The 17,682-nt window shown below is 33.5% G+C and overlaps 3 protein-coding genes across 3 annotated transcripts; 2 read left to right on the top strand and 1 right to left on the bottom strand.

Moving 5' to 3' along the window:
- Nucleotides 1-503: 503 nt before the first annotated feature.
- LOC123897059 (homeobox-leucine zipper protein ATHB-13-like) lies at nt 504-3,285 on the bottom strand. Its single transcript, XM_045947561.1, has 3 exons — nt 2,624-3,285; nt 1,757-2,136; nt 504-987 (listed from the first exon to the last, which is right to left on the bottom strand). Exons 1-3 carry the CDS (start codon nt 2,739-2,741, stop codon nt 631-633), a joined length of 855 nt encoding a protein of 284 aa, XP_045803517.1. The 5' UTR covers nt 2,742-3,285; the 3' UTR covers nt 504-630.
- An 11,171-nt stretch (nt 3,286-14,456) lies between these two features.
- On the top strand, nt 14,457-16,057 carry LOC123895867. Its single transcript, XM_045946341.1, has 6 exons — nt 14,457-14,534; nt 14,587-14,716; nt 14,855-14,915; nt 14,991-15,062; nt 15,190-15,262; nt 15,530-16,057. The coding sequence occupies exons 1-6, from the start codon at nt 14,457-14,459 to the stop codon at nt 15,578-15,580; spliced, it is 465 nt and encodes a 154-aa protein (XP_045802297.1). The 3' UTR covers nt 15,581-16,057.
- A 266-nt stretch (nt 16,058-16,323) lies between these two features.
- LOC123897058 (F-box protein At1g70590-like) lies at nt 16,324-17,682 on the top strand. Its single transcript, XM_045947558.1, has 3 exons — nt 16,324-16,333; nt 16,520-16,702; nt 17,277-17,682. Exons 2-3 carry the CDS (start codon nt 16,532-16,534, stop codon nt 17,439-17,441), a joined length of 336 nt encoding a protein of 111 aa, XP_045803514.1. The 5' UTR covers nt 16,324-16,333; nt 16,520-16,531; the 3' UTR covers nt 17,442-17,682.

The raw sequence follows: 17,682 nt of genomic DNA, 5'->3' as shown, positions 1-17,682 counted from the left end.
ATAATATGATGTCTTATCAAATGAGTTAAATTCGCCGGGACAATAATTCTCTAAATTAGTAGTACAAATGTTTGATTCAAAAGCAAGCAAAAATTATTGGATTAAAAAAATGTTACATGAGAATCTCTCCTTTTATTTCTGTGGGCCATGATATAATTGCATGCAATCAAACACCAACTAGTACTATTTCATATTTAATTGGAAATTTTCTCCATGATCCATTACTATCACATTTCAATATAACATGGCAAATTAAATAACCAAATGAAATAAAAAGTAAGAACACTTTTATTCTTTCTTTTATATAAAAATTTTCAACCTCAACAAGAAAAATTATGCTTGATATATATCCTATTTAGCAAAACAAGATTTATAACTTTAGTAACTCATTCAATGCATCATAAAATCACGGTAAATTTGACAAAATCACATAAATAATACCGTAATTTTTTTAAAGATTTAAAGTGTAGTTTTAGTCAAAATCGGTGACCAGTACACCGTAATTCTACTAAACTCACAGTTTATCGAATTCCAAACATACACTCTTGATTTCATCCGGGAAAGTAATAAATTCCAATGCGCGAAAATCTCTTTCTTTTTAACTTTCAATTCCCATTATTTGATCAATGATCAATTGAAATGTTGCTGCTCCAACCATGGCCATAATCCAGATTGTTCATCAATGGCACAAAACATGTTACTCAAACTCTCTTCTTTGACCATATGATCAATCTTTTGACACTGAATGTCTTGTCTTGAATTAGTTTGAAAGAGTTGATGAGGAACTCCTCCTGTTGGTCTAGAAGAAGATGGAAAAAGATTTATGCTTGTTTGTTGAGTAGATAAAGGACTATCAATAGCTTGTGTCCTTGTTGAAATATCTAACTTGATATCTGAACTGTTTTCACTTCTGTTACTGCTTGATCCTTCTGTTTCTTTATTAAGGTTGATCGATTCAGTTGGTTCTCTACTTTTCAGAGCCAATATCTGAAAACATTGAAAAACAGTAAAATTATTAAGTCAGAAAATACCACTAGTAAAAAGTTTTTTTTCTGCTTGGATTGGACTATAAAGTTAAAACAATTGATGAAATATATGATTTTTAATTTTTTTTTTTTCCAAACTAAGGAAAAGAAAACCATGCAAGAAAAATATGTCATTGAGTGGAAAGTAACTGTGTAATGATAGGAAAAAAAGCAGCTTTTTTAAAAAGTTAACATTAGTTGGTGAAATTGATGAAAGGAAATAAAGGTGATCTGAAAAATATGCATAATGCTACTCATCATGATCATGATTTCAAGCTTTATTGTACAGAATCAAAACAATTTCATCTCATATAGCACAAATTGAAGATCTCTTCCTATTTTTTACTTTCGTTATTTGAATATCAAAATACAATCATATTTGACCGACACTATTAAAAGTAAACATAAAAATTAGAAACAAAGTATTTGACATCAAAATTTTGTTGTCAATCTATTATTTGACATTTTTTAGTTGTATAAGTAAAATTGTTCCTAGAACCAAATCTCTAGAGCACCATCAAAATGGGTCATTGATATGCAAGCATCAAATTGGATCATGAATATACACTGGTATTCAATCTTTATCGCTTCGATTCGTAAGAAAAAAACATCAATAAACAAGTCAGGGTCTAGTGGTGAGGGATTTGAGTAGTATGCTAGGGTTCGATCCTCAGCTCTGTTGTAAACAAAAAAAAAAAAACATGAATAAACAGAAAATTTACAATACAAACCTCTGTCTGAAGTTTTTGGTTCTGAGCTTGAAGTGCATCATTATCAGCCTTAATAGAATCATATTGTCTTTTAAGAACATCATAGTCTTTCTCCAACTGTTTTGTCTTCCACCTAGCCCTTCTGTTTTGAAACCATATAGCAATTTGTCTTGGTTGCAATCCAAGAGCCCTTGCTAGCTGCATTTTCCTCTCAGGTTCAAGCTTGTTTCCCAATTCAAAACTCTTCTCAAGTGTCTTCACTTGTTCCATGTTAAGCCTTCTTTTCTTCTCCCCTAATTGTGATCCATCGTCGGATAATTCTTCTTCGACATTAGCTTCTTCTCCAAGTTCAATACCAGAAAATGACATAGATCTCTTTCCTAAAAAAGATACTCCTCCTCCTACATCAACATTTCAAACAAGTTATTACTTTCATCACATAAATAAATAATGATAATATTACATTCAAAATATTTAAATAAAGGTCTGCAACCGCGATCTGGGCCGTGGCATAAGCATAAAAGTGCTTAATGTTGTTATTTATAATAACAATATCTCATTCAAGAGATTTAAATAAAGGTCTGCAACCGCGATCTGGGCCGTGGCATAATCATAAAAGTGCTTAATGTTGACAATTAACAATATCTCACTCATAGAGATATAAATATAGGTCTGCAACCACGATCTAGGCTATGACATAAAAGTTTCTAATGTTGTGGTAAGTTGTAACCACAACTCATGACGCGACTGTGATTGAGGATGTATCAATCTCAATTTGACTGCAATTCTCAGCAATATCAAGGATTGCGATGCGACCGCGACCATTAATTAAAATCTTGATTACACTAGGTTGGTTTTATGTGAGAGTTATAGAGAAAGAGAGTATACCATGGTAATCTTGAGGAGCACATGAGGTTATAATTGAGTTGAGTGAAGGTGGAGGTTGATGATGGTGATCCTCTTGATGAGATGTTTGTAGCATGAAATTTGCTGGAAAAAAAGCCATATCATCTGAATGAAACTCAAATCCACATGCTGAATTTTACACTTAGCAGTTTGAAATATAGCTTCTGTTAACTTGGTGCATATTTGGAAAGATAAGAACCATTTTATTGAAGGAGCAACTATGAGAAAGATTAAAGTCCAATGCTAAATTAACATCTTCTACTAGATTGAAGAGGAAGCACAAATTGATCTGAAAAATATCAGTTTAAGAAAGAGATTTTGTTCTATTATTTGAATGTGAATATTATAAAATGAAATGGAAATTGAGAGAATATGGTGAGAGGAGAAAGAGTGTAAGGGATAGGAGAAGAAATGTTTGAATCTATATTTCTATGCTTCAACTTCAATATATATCACTGATTATTTTTTTTCTCATTGTGTGTAAAGTTGCCACTGTTAAATTACTAAAAAAAGCAGAGAGGGAGAGAGAAAAAAAAAAAAAAACTTTAATTTGTTTTATCTTCTATGTACATGGAAAAGGAAAACAGCCAGATGAGCTTTCTTTTAGACAGAATATACATGTTGGTTATTAGATCTCAAAAACTACATTTAGTAGTATAGTATGTAAGATTTAATTCAACCGATAAATATTAATATTATTAAGTCATACATTTAATTTGTATTTAAATTTAGAATTTCACTGTTGTGTGTGTATTTTTTATGGTTTTTTGATTTACAATTAAGCTGATGATCGGATTTACGACTTTTAATCTATAGAATTGTGTGTGTATTTTTTATGGTGATTGTCACTTTGTGATGGGAAAAAAATGGATTTTAGCATTTAGAAAAAGAAAAAATTATTTTTTATTTTTTTTAGAAACAATTAAAAAAATCTTAGCTACTCTGTATCAACCTGTCCAATATTCCATTGGAGTGAGTGCATGTGTAAGGTCATTACTTGCAATTATTTTCCTAATGATAAATAAGGTTCTTACTTAGGAGACAAAGAAGTGGAGTTTCCTTTACTAATAAAGTTGTCTTTAATTATATAGTTATAGAAATGTAATTGCATGTCCTTGATTCCATTATCAAAGGCCAGGAAATGGAGATTCATATAATATGGTTATTTAATCTACAGTGGGTTCATTTTGAAATTAAATAAGGAGATATTATATTACTATTAATTGCATAACAATTATAAACAATTGGCAGTAGATGTGGCAGGTGTTCTTACTGTTGGGAGAAGAAACTTATTACATGGTGTCGTGACAAAAAAAAAAATTGTTGTTGAAAGTATCAACAATTTCATTTATGTATCTGTTATTAAACTTAACAATAGAGTTTACATATAAAAATGACAATTTTATAATTGTAAATAATTTCATTAAACTCTATCAAATCTTAATTCTTATCGAAGAAGAGTCTATTCACCGTCACTTTTTGAGTAGTATAACTTGTCACTTTTTGATTTACGAACCCATTGATCAGATAACCTAATCTTTTACATAATGGGTCTGTTTGGTAAAAATAAGCTATAAACTAAACTAACTGATAGCTGATAAGCTAGCTGATAGCTGAAAAGCTAGCTTATAGCTGATAGCTGAAAAGCTAGCTTATAGCTGATAGCTGAAAAGCTAGCTTATTGAAATTAAAGTGTTTGGTAAAATTAGCTTTTAAAGTGGTTATTAAATATAAAATTACATAATTGATAGTGGGTAGTTTATTTTTTAGAGTGGGTAGTTATTAAATTAAAGGGTAAAAATGGAATAAAGTGTAAAAAGCTATAAGCTATAAGCTCAAATGCTACTTGAAATAGCATCTGAAAAAAAGCTATAAGCTAGTACAAAAAGCTTGTTACCAAACACCTCTAATTTTTTGAAACAAGCTTATAAGCTCATATAATAAGCTATAAGCTAGCTTATTTGTGTTACCAAACAGAGCCAATACCATGCAGGTAATCCCAATAAATTTGATCTTAAGTTTTACTAAAGACCAATTTAAGGGCCACATCACCTGGATTCCTTCAATTCTTTGATTTCATATATAATGTACAACTTTGATAGCTACCATTGAAACATAACCAAAATCAATTTGATCTCCTTTCGACAAAAGCTGATTGATTATTCGAGATACATCGATCAATCTATCTTTTTACAATCTATTCACCAATAACATTACAGACAAAATATGTCTCTCGTCTATCATAGAAACTATCTTTGCCTAATTGCCTTTAGGAATGAGAGCAATGTAGATTAAATTATGTGTGGAAGGAAAATTAATTACGAGTCTTAAGCCACAAGCAACGTAAGTCATCTATGTTTTTAAACCGAATATACACTCTAGTCTTGGTCTTGGTCTTAAATATAAACAAATGTTAAAATCTATTTAGTCCAACTTTAAACCACATACATTTTAATTGTTTCTTGTATTTTAGACTGAAGTAGTATGTATATAACGGTTTTAAAAAAACAATTAATATTTATACATCATCGTCAATAAAAAAAAATATTGATACGCAACTTCTCTTTTGATGTCTATTTATTTCTTAAGTAGAATAAATAAAAAAATGTCTATACTCGCACTTGATAGCCGCAAAGATGTTGATATAAAGAAAATCTGAGTTTGAAGTTGAATGTTTTCACTTTTCAATACTTAAGATTCGTGATATAATATATTTAACACTAAAAAAATAATAAAGAGATCTCAAAACTTAACTTAAGATTCTAATTTATTTTTATTTTCCTTAAAAAAATTACTAATTTAAATTGAATATACTGCATGCATGTAACAATCTACGATTGTTGCACTCTTTTAAGAGATGTTTCTTAAACAAAATGATAAATAGTGGGTTATAATTTTTTTAATTCCAAATAGGAGAACTCTGGTACTCCCATTATTTTACCTTAAAAAGTAAAATTTATCTTTAGATTGTTGTATAATGTGTTTGTTAGTATTGGGCCTTGATTAGCTTAAGCCCAATATAGTGTGTGTTAGGCCCAATTGTAATGACTTGCTATATAAGCAAGGTTTGTGTGATCAATAAAATTGACTTGGCCATTTGTTCTTAACAAGTGGTATCATGAGCCTTTAATCCATCACCTGTATTCTGTTTCTTGCAAGAAACAAGTTAGTTACGGTGGTTGCAACCACTCTAACCGTCCTAACCGTTCCAAAAGATTGTTCTCCGTTCATCTTCTTCATCTCACCACACCAAAGAAACCCACATTCTTCATCTTTTTCATTCCTCCCACTGCAATTTTCTTCACAATGGCAGAAAATTCAGACTTCTTGAAGCCTTCAATTCCAAAATTTGATGGCTACTACGATCATTGGGCAATGTTGATGGAGAATTTGCTCCGATCTAAAGAATATTGGAGCTTGATCGAGAATGGTGTGACAGTGGCACCGGCGAATGCAACGGTGGAACAACAGCGCATTGCAAATGAGAGTAAGCTTACTGATTTGAAAGTCAAGAACTATTTGTTTCAGTCCATTGATCGATCCATCTTAGAAACGATTCTTAATCGTGACACTGCACGAGATATTTGGAATGCTATGAGAATTAGGTATCAAGGTTCAACCAAAGTGAAGCGTGCACAGCTTCAAGCATTGCGCAAAGATTTTGAGGTTCTTGAAATGGGGGAGAGTGAATCAGTAGAAGAATACTTTTCAAGAACCATGGTTATCACCAACAAGATGACTTCTTGTGGTGAAAGAGTAGAACAAAGTACTGTGGTTGAGAAAATTCTTAGATCAATGACTGCAAAATTCAATCATGTAGTCTGTTCTATTGAATTATCTTCTGATGTTACCACACTCTCCATTGATGAGCTGCAGTGTAGCTTGATAGTTCATGAACAACGTATGAAAGGCCAACTGATCAAGCAAGAAGAGCAAGCTCTCAAGGTCACTAATGGTGGCAGAGGGAGAGGTAGGGGAAGAAATTCAAATCCTGCTAGAGGTCGTGGTAGGGGAAGGCAAAGCAAAGAGAATGTGGAATGCTTTCACTGTCATAAATTGGGACACTATCAGAGTAATTGTCCAAATTGGAGTGAAAATGCCAATTATGCAGAATTGGATGAGTTTAAAGAAGAAATGCTCCTCATGGCCAAAACCAATGATGATGAGTTTGGTGAAAATTGGTTCTTGGATTCTGGGTGCAGCAATCATATGTCAGGTAACAAAGATTGGTTCTATGATTTTGATGAGAATTATAGAGATTCAGTGAAATTGGGTGATGACTCAAGGATGAATGTGATGGGAAAAGGAAATGTGAAACTTAGTATCAATGGAAGAGTTCATGTTTTCACCAATGTGTATTTCATACCTGGGTTAAAGACAAACCTTCTCAGCATTGGCCAAATTCAGCAGAAGAAGGCTACAATTGTGTTCAAAAACAATTGCTGCAAAGTTTATCATGAAGAAGAGGGATTACTTTTTGCTACATACATGTCAACAAATAGAATGTATATTGTCAAAGCAGAAGTAATTGCTCCAAGATGTCTGCAAGCTTCAAAACTTGTCAACTCTTTGCTTTGGCATAGCAGATATGGCCACTTAAGCATCAAAGGATTGAATGTTCTTGTTAAAAAGGATATGGTGAGAGGTCTACCAGCATTGAAAGAGCTAGATGAGAATTGTGCAGATTGCTTGGAAGGCAAGCAACACAGAGATGCCATTCCCAAGCAAGCAAATTGGAGAGCCAGCTCTAAGCTTGAACTTGTTCATTCTGATATCTGTGGACCTATCAATCCAAAATCCAACAGTGGCAACAGGTATTTCATAACTTTCACTGATGATCTAACTAGAAAAACTTGGATATACCTGCTTAAAGAGAAGTCTAGTTCACTAGAAACTTTCAAACAGTTTAAGGCTATGGTTGAGAAAGAGTCCAGTTGTTCTATTCAATGCCTAAGAACAGATAGGGGTGGTGAATATACCTCAAATGCTTTTAATGATTTTTGTAGTAATCATGGAATCAAGAGGCAATTGACTGCAGCATACACACCTCAGCAGAATGGTGTTTCAGAAAGGAAGAACAGGACTCTAATGAATATGGTGAGGAGTATGTTGGCTGGAAAGGGTGTACCAAAACCATTTTGGCCAGAAGCCTTGAAGTGGGCTACTTATGTGATGAATAGAAGTCCCACTCTATCTGTCAAAGACATCACACCAGAAGAGGCTTGGAGTGGAGTCAAACCTTCTGTGCATCACTTCAGAGTTTTTGGATGCATAGCCTTTGTTCATGTACCTGACAGTCAAAGAACCAAGCTAGATAGCAAAAGTGTGAAATGTGTTCTTCTGGGACTAAGTGAAGAGTCAAAAGCTTATAAGCTTTATGACCCTGAAAAGAAGAAAATAATCATCAGCAGAGATGTGGTATTTGAAGAAAATAAAGGTTGGAATTGGAATAGGATCTCAGACAAAAAGCAAAACCAGTCAAGCAATGATGTTCTCAGTGATGAAGAGTATAGTACATCAGCTCCAGCAAATGACTATGAGGCTCCAGCAAATGACAATGAGGTTCAAGCTGAAGTTGATATGAATACTTCAAGTGATGATAGTGATGGCATTGACTTCCAATCTGAGGTGAATTTGCCTCCAAGAGTTAGGAGACCACCTCAGAGCTTGAATGATTTTGTCACAGGAGAGGAGCTTGACCAGCTGCATAATCTTGCAGTCTATGTAGCTACTGAAGATCCAACATCATTTAGTGAGGCTGTTAAGTCTAAAGTTTGGATAGAAGCTATGAATCAAGAAATGCAGTCCATAGAGAAGAATCAAACTTGGGAGCTTACTAGTTTACCTGATGGAGCCAATGTAATTGGTGTGAAATGGATTTACAAAACTAAACACAATGAAAAGGGAGAAATTGATAAACATAAGGCAAGACTGGTGGCAAAAGGGTACAATCAGAAGCATGGTATTGACTATGATGAGGTATTTGCTCCTGTGGCAAGATGGGACACAATTAGATCAATACTAGCTATAGCTGCAAGAGAAGGTTGGAAAGTGTTCCAGTTGGATGTAAAAAGTGCTTTTTTACATGGTGAATTAAGTGAAGATATCTATGTTGAGCAGCCACCAGGTTATCAGAGGGAAAAGAACAAGGTGTACAAACTTAAGAAAGCATTGTATGGCCTAAAGCAAGCACCAAGGGCCTGGTACAGTAGAATTGAAGCCTACTTCAACTCTGAGGAATTTGAGAAATGTCCTTCAGAGCATACATTGTTCATAAAGCACAAGCCAAATGGTAAGATTCTGATAGTCAGTCTATATGTTGATGATCTCATATACACTGGAAATGATTTGCTTCTGATGAATGAGTTCAAAACATCAATGCAAAAGGAATTTTCAATGACTGATTTGGGCAAGATGAAATTTTTTCTTGGAGTAGAAGTAATCCAGTCTGAGGAAGGTATATACATCAGTCAACAGAAATATGCAGCTGAGGTCTTAGGGAGGTTTGGTATGGAAAATTGCAACAGTGTATGCAGCCCTATAGTGCCTGGTTGTAAGCTTGACAAAGATGAAGATGGTGATGCTACAGATGCAAGAGAGTATAAGCAGATAGTTGGGAGCCTAATGTACCTGTTGGCTACAAGGCCTGACTTGGCTTATTCAGTGTGTCTGGTAGCTAGATATATGGAAAGGCCTACTAACATGCACCTTACAGCAGTCAAAAGAATATTGAGGTACTTAAAAGGTACACTTACAAATGGAATCATGTATAAATCTGACACTGAGAAGGGTTTTGAGCTAGTTGGCTGGTCAGATTCAGATTATGCTGGTGATGTGAATGACAGGAAGAGCACCACAGGGTTTGTATTCATGCTTGGATCAGGAGCCATATCTTGGTCTTCTAAGAAGCAACCTATTGTCACTTTGTCCACCACAGAGGCAGAATATGTTGCAGCTGCTGCATGTGCTTGCCAAGCTGTTTGGTTGAGAAGTATACTAAGCTACTTGCTTAAGAATCAGAAGATTTGCACTCAGATTTATTGTGATAACAGCTCCTCCATCAAGCTGTCTAAAAATCCCATTATGCACGGTCGTTGTAAGCACATAGATGTGAGGTTTCACTTCTTGAGAGATCTTACAAAGGATGGAACAATTGAACTCAAACATTGCAAATCACAAGACCAGTTGGCTGACATCATGACCAAACCTTTGAAGTTGGATGCATTTTTGAAATTGAGAAGTGGGTTAGGAATGGAGATGAAGTGAATGCTGCAGAATTGCTTGATCTGCTTCAGTTTTGCTCTTGCTGCAGAATTGCTTGGATTGCTGCAGTTTTTCCACTGTTTTTGCTTTGCTTATTTTTCAGTTTTTGTATGAATGTTGTTTAGCTTGCTTGTCAAGTATCCTTTAATTGAACTCTTAGGATTGTTCAATTAGGGGAGAGTTTGTTGTATAATGTGTTTGTTAGTATTGGGTCTTGATTAGCTTAAGCCCAATATAGTGTGTGTTAGGCCCAATTGTAATGACTTGCTATATAAGCAAGGTTTGTGTGATCAATAAAATTGACTTGGCCATTTGTTCTTAACATAGATTACTTGGAAAAAAAAAAAGAAGATTGTATAATTTTGAGATTTTATTACAAAAGTTGTAAGAGAAGAGAAAGTAAAGTGAAAGAGAAAAGATAGAGAGGAATATATATCTAGCATAGGGATGGGTCCAATGAAGAGGGGCAGGGTTTGTTACCTAACCCACCAACAAGTAATGTGCCAGCAAGCATTAAGACGAAGCTCTTTCGCATCAAACTATCATATATCGATTTCATTCATTCAGCCTCTCTAAGTCCCCCTAACAATTTTATGTCATTGTGATATGCATGAAGAAGCATTGATATGAAATTGAAAACCCCAAGTTAAGCTATGCTTTGTTAATACGTACCCTTACCCTACCATAGGCAGCTGTTCTTATTTGTCTTTTTCCCTTACCATATAATATGTCCATTTACATCCCACATTTCCACTGTTCTTCCCACTATAGCTACATGTCATTGCCAACTTCCTTCAAATTGGCCCGGAGCTAACTAGTACATCTTGTGACATATACAAATTTAATAATTAAAAACTTGTGTAAATTACAAATATTTCATTTTAGTTACAATGCTTCTTAAAAAAAAAACTACAAAGTTTCTAAGCTTCTTAAAAAAAAATCTACAAAGATATTATATACATACACACTAGCAAAGACCTATCCCCCAACTCTACATATAGCGTGGTACGAGAGAAATAGAGGAGAGAGATAGAGAAGAGAGAAAGAGAAAAGAAGTTGGAAATTTCTCTTGTTTGGTAAGGAGAAAACTTGAGAAGTGAAAAGAATAATTGGTGGATCTCATGCCTTTTTGGTGAGAAATGAGGAGAGAATAGCAAAAAGTCATTAATGTACATGGTGGGACTTATATGACTACATTAAAATAATTAAATTATATTAAAATAAAAATAGAATGCAAGGATATTATTGTTCTTTTAAATATTAAACACATTTCTCTTTTTTTTTTCTTCTTTCTTATACCAATCAATACCTCAAATCTATTCTACACCCCAAACATCATCCCAGAGTGGCCTAAACAGTTCTCTTGGAAGAGTAGAAACATTCACCAACGGCGAGTCAGAGCTAGCATCCAATTTAGCCAACACATATCCGCACAAGCATAATAATTCCCTCACGAAGAGTATGTGTAAGAATCACCTCCCAATCATTAGCAAGCAGTTTTCGAACACAAAAAATCTCATTCGAAAAACGAAGATGTGTTGTGACCCCTTCCTTAATTAAATTAACAGAGAGTAATGAATATGAGCAACAAAACACCTTACGGAAACCACGTTCCCAACACAGCTTCAAGCCATACCAAAGCGCCATAATCTCAACAAATAAAATATTCTGAATCGCATCCTCTTTGTTCCATAATATAAAACAACATGAGTTTTTTTAAAATATTAATTAATATAAATGTACTTTTTCTATGAAATATTTATTTATTTTATATGAAAAAAATTATTGAATATCATATTGTAACTGTTACATATTTTATATATTTATTTATATTAATGAAAAAATAATTTCTTATAAATTTTGAGTGTATATCTATTTTAATCTATCATAATTTTTTCTATGACATTTTTATATTGAGAACAAACTATAGTCTTTGATTTGTTATAAACTTATAATAGTGGAATTAATTTGAGAATACACAAATTGAAAGTTATCTCAAGCTCAAAAGAAGCTCTGCTATATCAATAGAACATGAGAATAACATCACGAAACTTGCAAAGCCTATCTAAAAAATAACACTAGATAGATTTGTAGGGTCGAGGTAGGTCAAACTCCCAATTTTACGATGATATTAGAGTTTCCTCCACGACCCGCTTGGTTGATTGATATCAGTTTCTTATTGGGTTATCATCATTTATATTCACGCCTCAAACACAATAGGGTCGGGTTGAGTTATGTCTAACTTCCAATTCTAATTAAGAATCTTAATTCCCTTACTATTACAATTTCAAACCACGGAGTTTTCTTGCTCGATTATAACCCTAAAATTTCAAATCATGGAATTTACTTATCTTCGAAGTGTTTGTAGGTCCACTGTTCATACTCTTTCAACTCAAAAATCTTAAGTTCAGAAGGATCATAAGTTATAAAAGAATTATTTTGTATTTCTCTCTGTTTCATATATTAAAAGTAATTTTCTTCAAAAGAACTCAAATTTAAATCCATACAAAGCCATTCTCTATCCCTTTTCTAAATTAATCAAGAAAAATATATTTAATTTATCTCTTAGCTAGCCCATTCTCTTTTCTGTTTTTCTTCAACCCCAAGAAACATGATTTACTTCCCAAGAAACATGAATATTCCTAACTTTGCCAATAATCATGCAGCAGCCACTTGATACACTTCATAAGTCGATAACGACAAGCACCCAGTACGTGCCACTAATGCAGCTTACTATTACTTCAGAATCCATGTGCAAATCAACATGACAAAAGCCCACGGATTCATAACAACATAAAAATAAAAAAAATAAAAAACTCTTTGTTTAGAATTTTACATTTTCAAAAATTTATTTATTTTTATACATACGTGACAATTTCTTATTTTTAGAAATAAAAAAACCAACATCTTTTTTATATTCAATAGTTTAATTATACTACGATAGTATATGTTTTATGCAAAATCAATGTGCCTAACGTTTTACAATACAAGAAAAGTCAACCATCCTTTAAAACAAAGATGGCAAGCTCAACCATGATTGTCAATCCATGGGACGGATCCAGACATAAAAATTTTGTGTGGCTAAAATGTTAAAGAAAATGTAACCAAAAAGAAAAGAAACAACGAACTAAATTATACTGAAAATAAGATATAATATTGTTAAGTACAATACATTTATAACGAAAATCGTCTACCATCCATTTGTGTTGAAAATGAGCGAATAAGTAGATGGATTCTCATTTTGGATTAAAGTTCTCAATACGCCGAACTTATTCTACCTCACAATTTAAACAAACACTATAAGAAAATTGCTTTATAGAGTCAGAAAGAACTTGGACGCTAACGGGCAAAACGTGGACGCTAAAGTACTTTAGCGTCAAAATTAGCATCCATGTTGACGCTAATTAGTGTTTATTGTTGTTGACGCTAAAACTGAAGCTAAAATATGTATCAAATGCGGACGCAAATATAGCATCTACTAGTTATTGACGCTATATTGACACTTTTGAAATCGGTTAAATAATTAACCGATTTAAAACGTCAATTTTTTAAAAAAATAAAATTATGCTTTTCCTGATTTCCTCCCTACATATACAACACTGATTAGATAAACATTTAACTAAAAACTAGAAGCCAAAGTGAAATCATTCAAATCACATTATACTTAGCATTACGACCCCATGTTTCAATCCTCAAGATTCTAAATTTATTTATATCTATTTTCAACAGTATTCATTCTACACAAGTACATAATTATTTTCAACTTCTTAACAATATGCTTTATTTCATTATGGTCATGCTTCAAAAATCAACACTATGTAAATAAAGAACATAGTTGTAGTTCAATGCATTTTGTCAAATATTGCTAGACGAAGCATTTCAGTCCTAGCTAGCACTAGTAGAAAAATGGCTTTTGGCTAAGAGATTCCACTACTGGTATGTGAATACCAGTAGTTAAAACCATTTGACCAAAGAATTCCACTACTGATATTTGAATACCAGTAGTGAAACGTTCATAGACAAGAGATTTCACTACTGGTTTTCTTAAATCAGTAGTGAAAAGTAGACACGGTGGCAATGTTGTAATTACATTAAAATTTGTTTTAATTGGATTTCACTACCGATTTGATATTCACCCGTAGTGGAATCCCTATTAGTGTTCATTAATTAATTAATTTGTTAATTCTCATTCTTCATTCCCATCCCAAACGCGAGAACGTACGCCATCGTCCCAATTTCTTCCCAAATCGCCAAATCCCTAAATCGCGAAATTTCTTCCCAAATCCCAAATCGTCCCTAATTTCTTCCCAATTTTCATTCCCAAATCCCTAATTTGCTTCAATCTGCTCACTGTCAACGATTTCATCCCGTCCTCGATTCCCTTTTGTTCGCCGTCAACGATTCCCTTCCATCTCGCCGTTTCTTCGATTCTCAGCAATAGTCCAGTCGATGTTTCGTCCATTCTCTTCCGTTAATCCTTCAGTTCGCGTCTTCAGTTCAGGTCCTCACTACGGGTGTTGGTTTAAAATCTGAGGGTAGAAGAACTAGTAAAATGGATGGTAAGGTTCAGCTTCAGAAACAACTTTTTGATTATACTGCTTCCCTATTCCAACTTTTTGGTGTTGTGCTCGTGTGTAAAACGGTGTCTGATGTGTTTTCAAACGTTATATTTTTTTACACAGGATGCAAGTCCATACTTGTCCAAGGGTTCTTCTGTTGTTATCATTTCATCGATTGCTGGTTATAACCCAGTGGCTTCTATGGCTATGTATGGAGTGACCAAAACAGCCCTTCTTGGACTTACCAAAGTTGGTATTTGGCTTTCAATTGTTCCTTCAAAACACCATATGAATTGCTACTGTCTTTTGTTTGTTAAATCTGATAGTTATTATGTAAATATGATGTGTAGGCCCTGGCTGCTGAGATGGCTCCAAAAACTCGTGTGAATTGTGTTGCTCCTGGTTTTGTACCAACTAATTTTGCTTCATTCATTACCAGTAATTCTGCTATGGTGAGTATCTTGTCACATTATATAATGTTTTTAGTTTTTACAACTATTATGATGATTATTGGGGAAATTATGCAGCATTGGTGCACAAAGAGTTCATGAAGCCTGCATTCCTTTTCGCAACTTTTGCACGGAACAAAATGTTGAAGGGTAAGCATCTTGACAATTTCATATCAAAATTCTTACATGCAATGAATATGATATTATGTATGAATCTTGTCAAAATATCATGTGTCCTAGTTGTGACTTATGTCTATGGAAAATTGATTGTATTTAGGTGTTTGAAAAGCTTGCAACAAGTAAAACATGAGTATTCCTTGGTGAAAAGCAAGCTTGAGACTCTTTTCAAGGTAAGGAAATGAGAATTTTGCATAGCTGTTTAGATTCACTTATTTGAATTTATCTACTAACATAAGCACTTATGAGTTATGAAATTATTTGAGATAACTTACGGATACAACTTATATCATGTCTGGAAGTTGTTTTCAGCTTATTTTCATAAGTTTTTCATGATAGCTTATATAAAAACAGTTTGACTTTATGATAAGCGTTTTTAATAAAACTGTTTATCCAAACGGGCTTTAAATAGCTTAATCTGTCTGTATATTTGATTGTAGATGGAGGAAGAGCTTTTGGCCTCACGTTTAGCAGATCTCAAGGTAGTGTGATATAAGAGGCACTGATGTTTGCTGCATTTGTGATATGCAAACAACACTTGGAAGAAACCATATCTTAATGTTGTATTTTAAAGTTGTTTTAAGATTTAGTTTTGTAGATCTTGGTCTTTAAATTCGATTTATCATATAAGCCAGAATTGATCCATATATCTTTAGTTCAAAAGCAATGTGAATAGCTCATGCTTCTGTGGTTAATTTAATGTGCAATTACAAGCTCTGTTTGGATGTTCAAAGATATTTTCTTTGCTTAAAGAAAATAAGTATCAGAAGAAAGATTTCCTCTATTTTCTTTGCTAAGGAAAACAAATATTCTGGTTTTCGTCTTTTCATGCTGTGAACATTTTTATTATTTTTTATTTTCGTCCAATTGCTTCTGTCACACTGATCATGTTGAGTTATATATTCTATATTTGTACATATATCAGCCGGTTTTCTAATTGCTTTCCCCTTAATCATGTAAATTTTGCATCTGAACAGGACCGTTGGAAGTTGTTATGCAGCATATGTGGTGTATCTTATGGTGCCTGCATCCAAGTAAGTTTTTAGATAAAGAATTATTGAAGTATATTTTTCCTCGGTCAATTAGCTAACTATTTTAGGATTGGAGTATGGAGGGTTTCTAACTTATAATTTTGAGGATAGTTTTTGAGAAAACTTTAGCCTTGTCATGGCATATTAACTTATAATTTTGAGGATAGTTATTTTGAGAAAACTTTAGCCTTGTCATGGCATATAAGAGAAGCTGTTAGTGCTCTATCTCTATTCATTTCCTCTACTACAATTTTAAATTACAAATAAACAGGGAGGGGTTGGGAGATCTGCATAGTTCTTTGTTTGAGAATTGAAATATAACATCGGGTATTTTGGGTTATTTTATTATCACAACAATATATTCCTATTTTTGCTTTTAACAAGCTTTCCATGGAATAGGTTAAGTGGTATATGAAAGCAGCAGAAGGCGGGTATGTGCGTGCTATGTACAATATATCCTTATGCTACTCATTTGGGGAAGGACTGTCACGCAATCATCAAGTAGCAAGAAAGTGGATGAAGCGGGCTGCAGATCATGGTCATAGTAAAGCTCAATTTGAGCATGGACTTGCTCTTTATTCTGTAAGTGTTTATCCCTTTATGAAAACTGGTCATCATTGCACTTCTTTTTAATCAATATTCTTGCCACACTTGTTGTTTTGAAGCTTGTTAATTCAAAACTGAGGTCTTATTCTAGTCATTTTTTGTATGACTTTTGCATCTCATCTGCTCTGGTTCTACTCAATGTTTCTTGGTTACATTAATCTCTATGTTCCAGACGTCTGTTAAGGTAGTTTTCAATTGCTATAGGCATACACGCCAACTCGTGCATAATGCAATTTTCACCTGTATTGCATATTTATTTGAGGTTGTATTTCAATTCAGCATTCTGACATTTGTCCTTCAAAGTTTTGCGATCAGTTGCCTCACATTTGCTGTTGGGTTGAATATATTCTGACTATCTTATCTGGAATTCGTTTATACTAACGGAATAGCTGTCATCAATAACTAAAAGTTATGGTAAACTGACAATGATTATTAATAACTAAAAGGTTCTAATAACAAGTTTGATCTGGTGGACAATAACTGAGACTTCACTATTTAATGTTAGATTATAATGTCTTTCTAATTAAGGTATTAAATTATATCTGCACAGGAGGGAGACATGATCAAGGCTTTGGTTTACTTGGAACTTGCTAGCCGTGCTGGTGAAAAGGGTGCTCCTCATGTTAAGAATGTAATTGTTCACCGGCTTTCTGCTGCTTCACGCAATCATGCCATGCTTCTAGCTGATAGTTGGCGTGCTTTGCCATCAAATTGAGCTAAAATCTGTATGATCAGTGAGCAAGAAATCGCATTACTTTTACCACTAATTGAGGCATTAATTGTTTTTTCTTTTGTTCCGGGGGGCAATATACAGTGCTAATGATAGCCCTTCCGAGTTCCGATGGTAGATTTTTGTATAAGACTGTTGCAATTTTAGCCATATGAACAAAGTATTCCTTTATGTGTAGACTCACATTGTCTTGAATCATGTTAGTGTATAATGTTTTTAGTGTTAA

Source organism: Trifolium pratense, linkage group LG7, assembly GCF_020283565.1.
Source record: "Trifolium pratense cultivar HEN17-A07 linkage group LG7, ARS_RC_1.1, whole genome shotgun sequence".
NCBI classification, from domain to species: domain Eukaryota; kingdom Viridiplantae; phylum Streptophyta; class Magnoliopsida; order Fabales; family Fabaceae; genus Trifolium; species Trifolium pratense.
This window is presented reverse-complemented; position numbering and strand designations above follow the sequence as displayed.

Bases quoted from the DNA above. Each gene is read 5' to 3' on its own strand.
- LOC123895867 (XM_045946341.1), top strand. From the start codon at position 14,457: ATGGATGGTAAGGTTCAGCTTCAGAAACAACTTTTTGATTATACTGCT. The intron at 14,717-14,854 runs GTATTTGGCTTT...TCGTGTGAATTG, and splicing joins TCTTGGACTTACCAAAGTTG to TGTTGCTCCTGGTTTTGTAC. The intron at 14,916-14,990 runs GTGAGTATCTTG...GAAATTATGCAG, and splicing joins TTACCAGTAATTCTGCTATG to CATTGGTGCACAAAGAGTTC.
- LOC123897058 (XM_045947558.1), top strand. From the start codon at position 16,532: ATGAAAGCAGCAGAAGGCGGGTATGTGCGTGCTATGTACAATATATCC. The intron at 16,703-17,276 runs GTAAGTGTTTAT...ATATCTGCACAG, and splicing joins ATGGACTTGCTCTTTATTCT to GAGGGAGACATGATCAAGGC.
- LOC123897059 (XM_045947561.1), bottom strand. From the start codon at position 2,741: ATGGCTTTTTTTCCAGCAAATTTCATGCTACAAACATCTCATCAAGAG. The intron at 2,137-2,623 runs GTATACTCTCTT...ATGTTGATGTAG, and splicing joins TGCTCCTCAAGATTACCATG to GAGGAGGAGTATCTTTTTTA. The intron at 988-1,756 runs GTTTGTATTGTA...CAATGTTTTCAG, and splicing joins ACCAAAAACTTCAGACAGAG to ATATTGGCTCTGAAAAGTAG.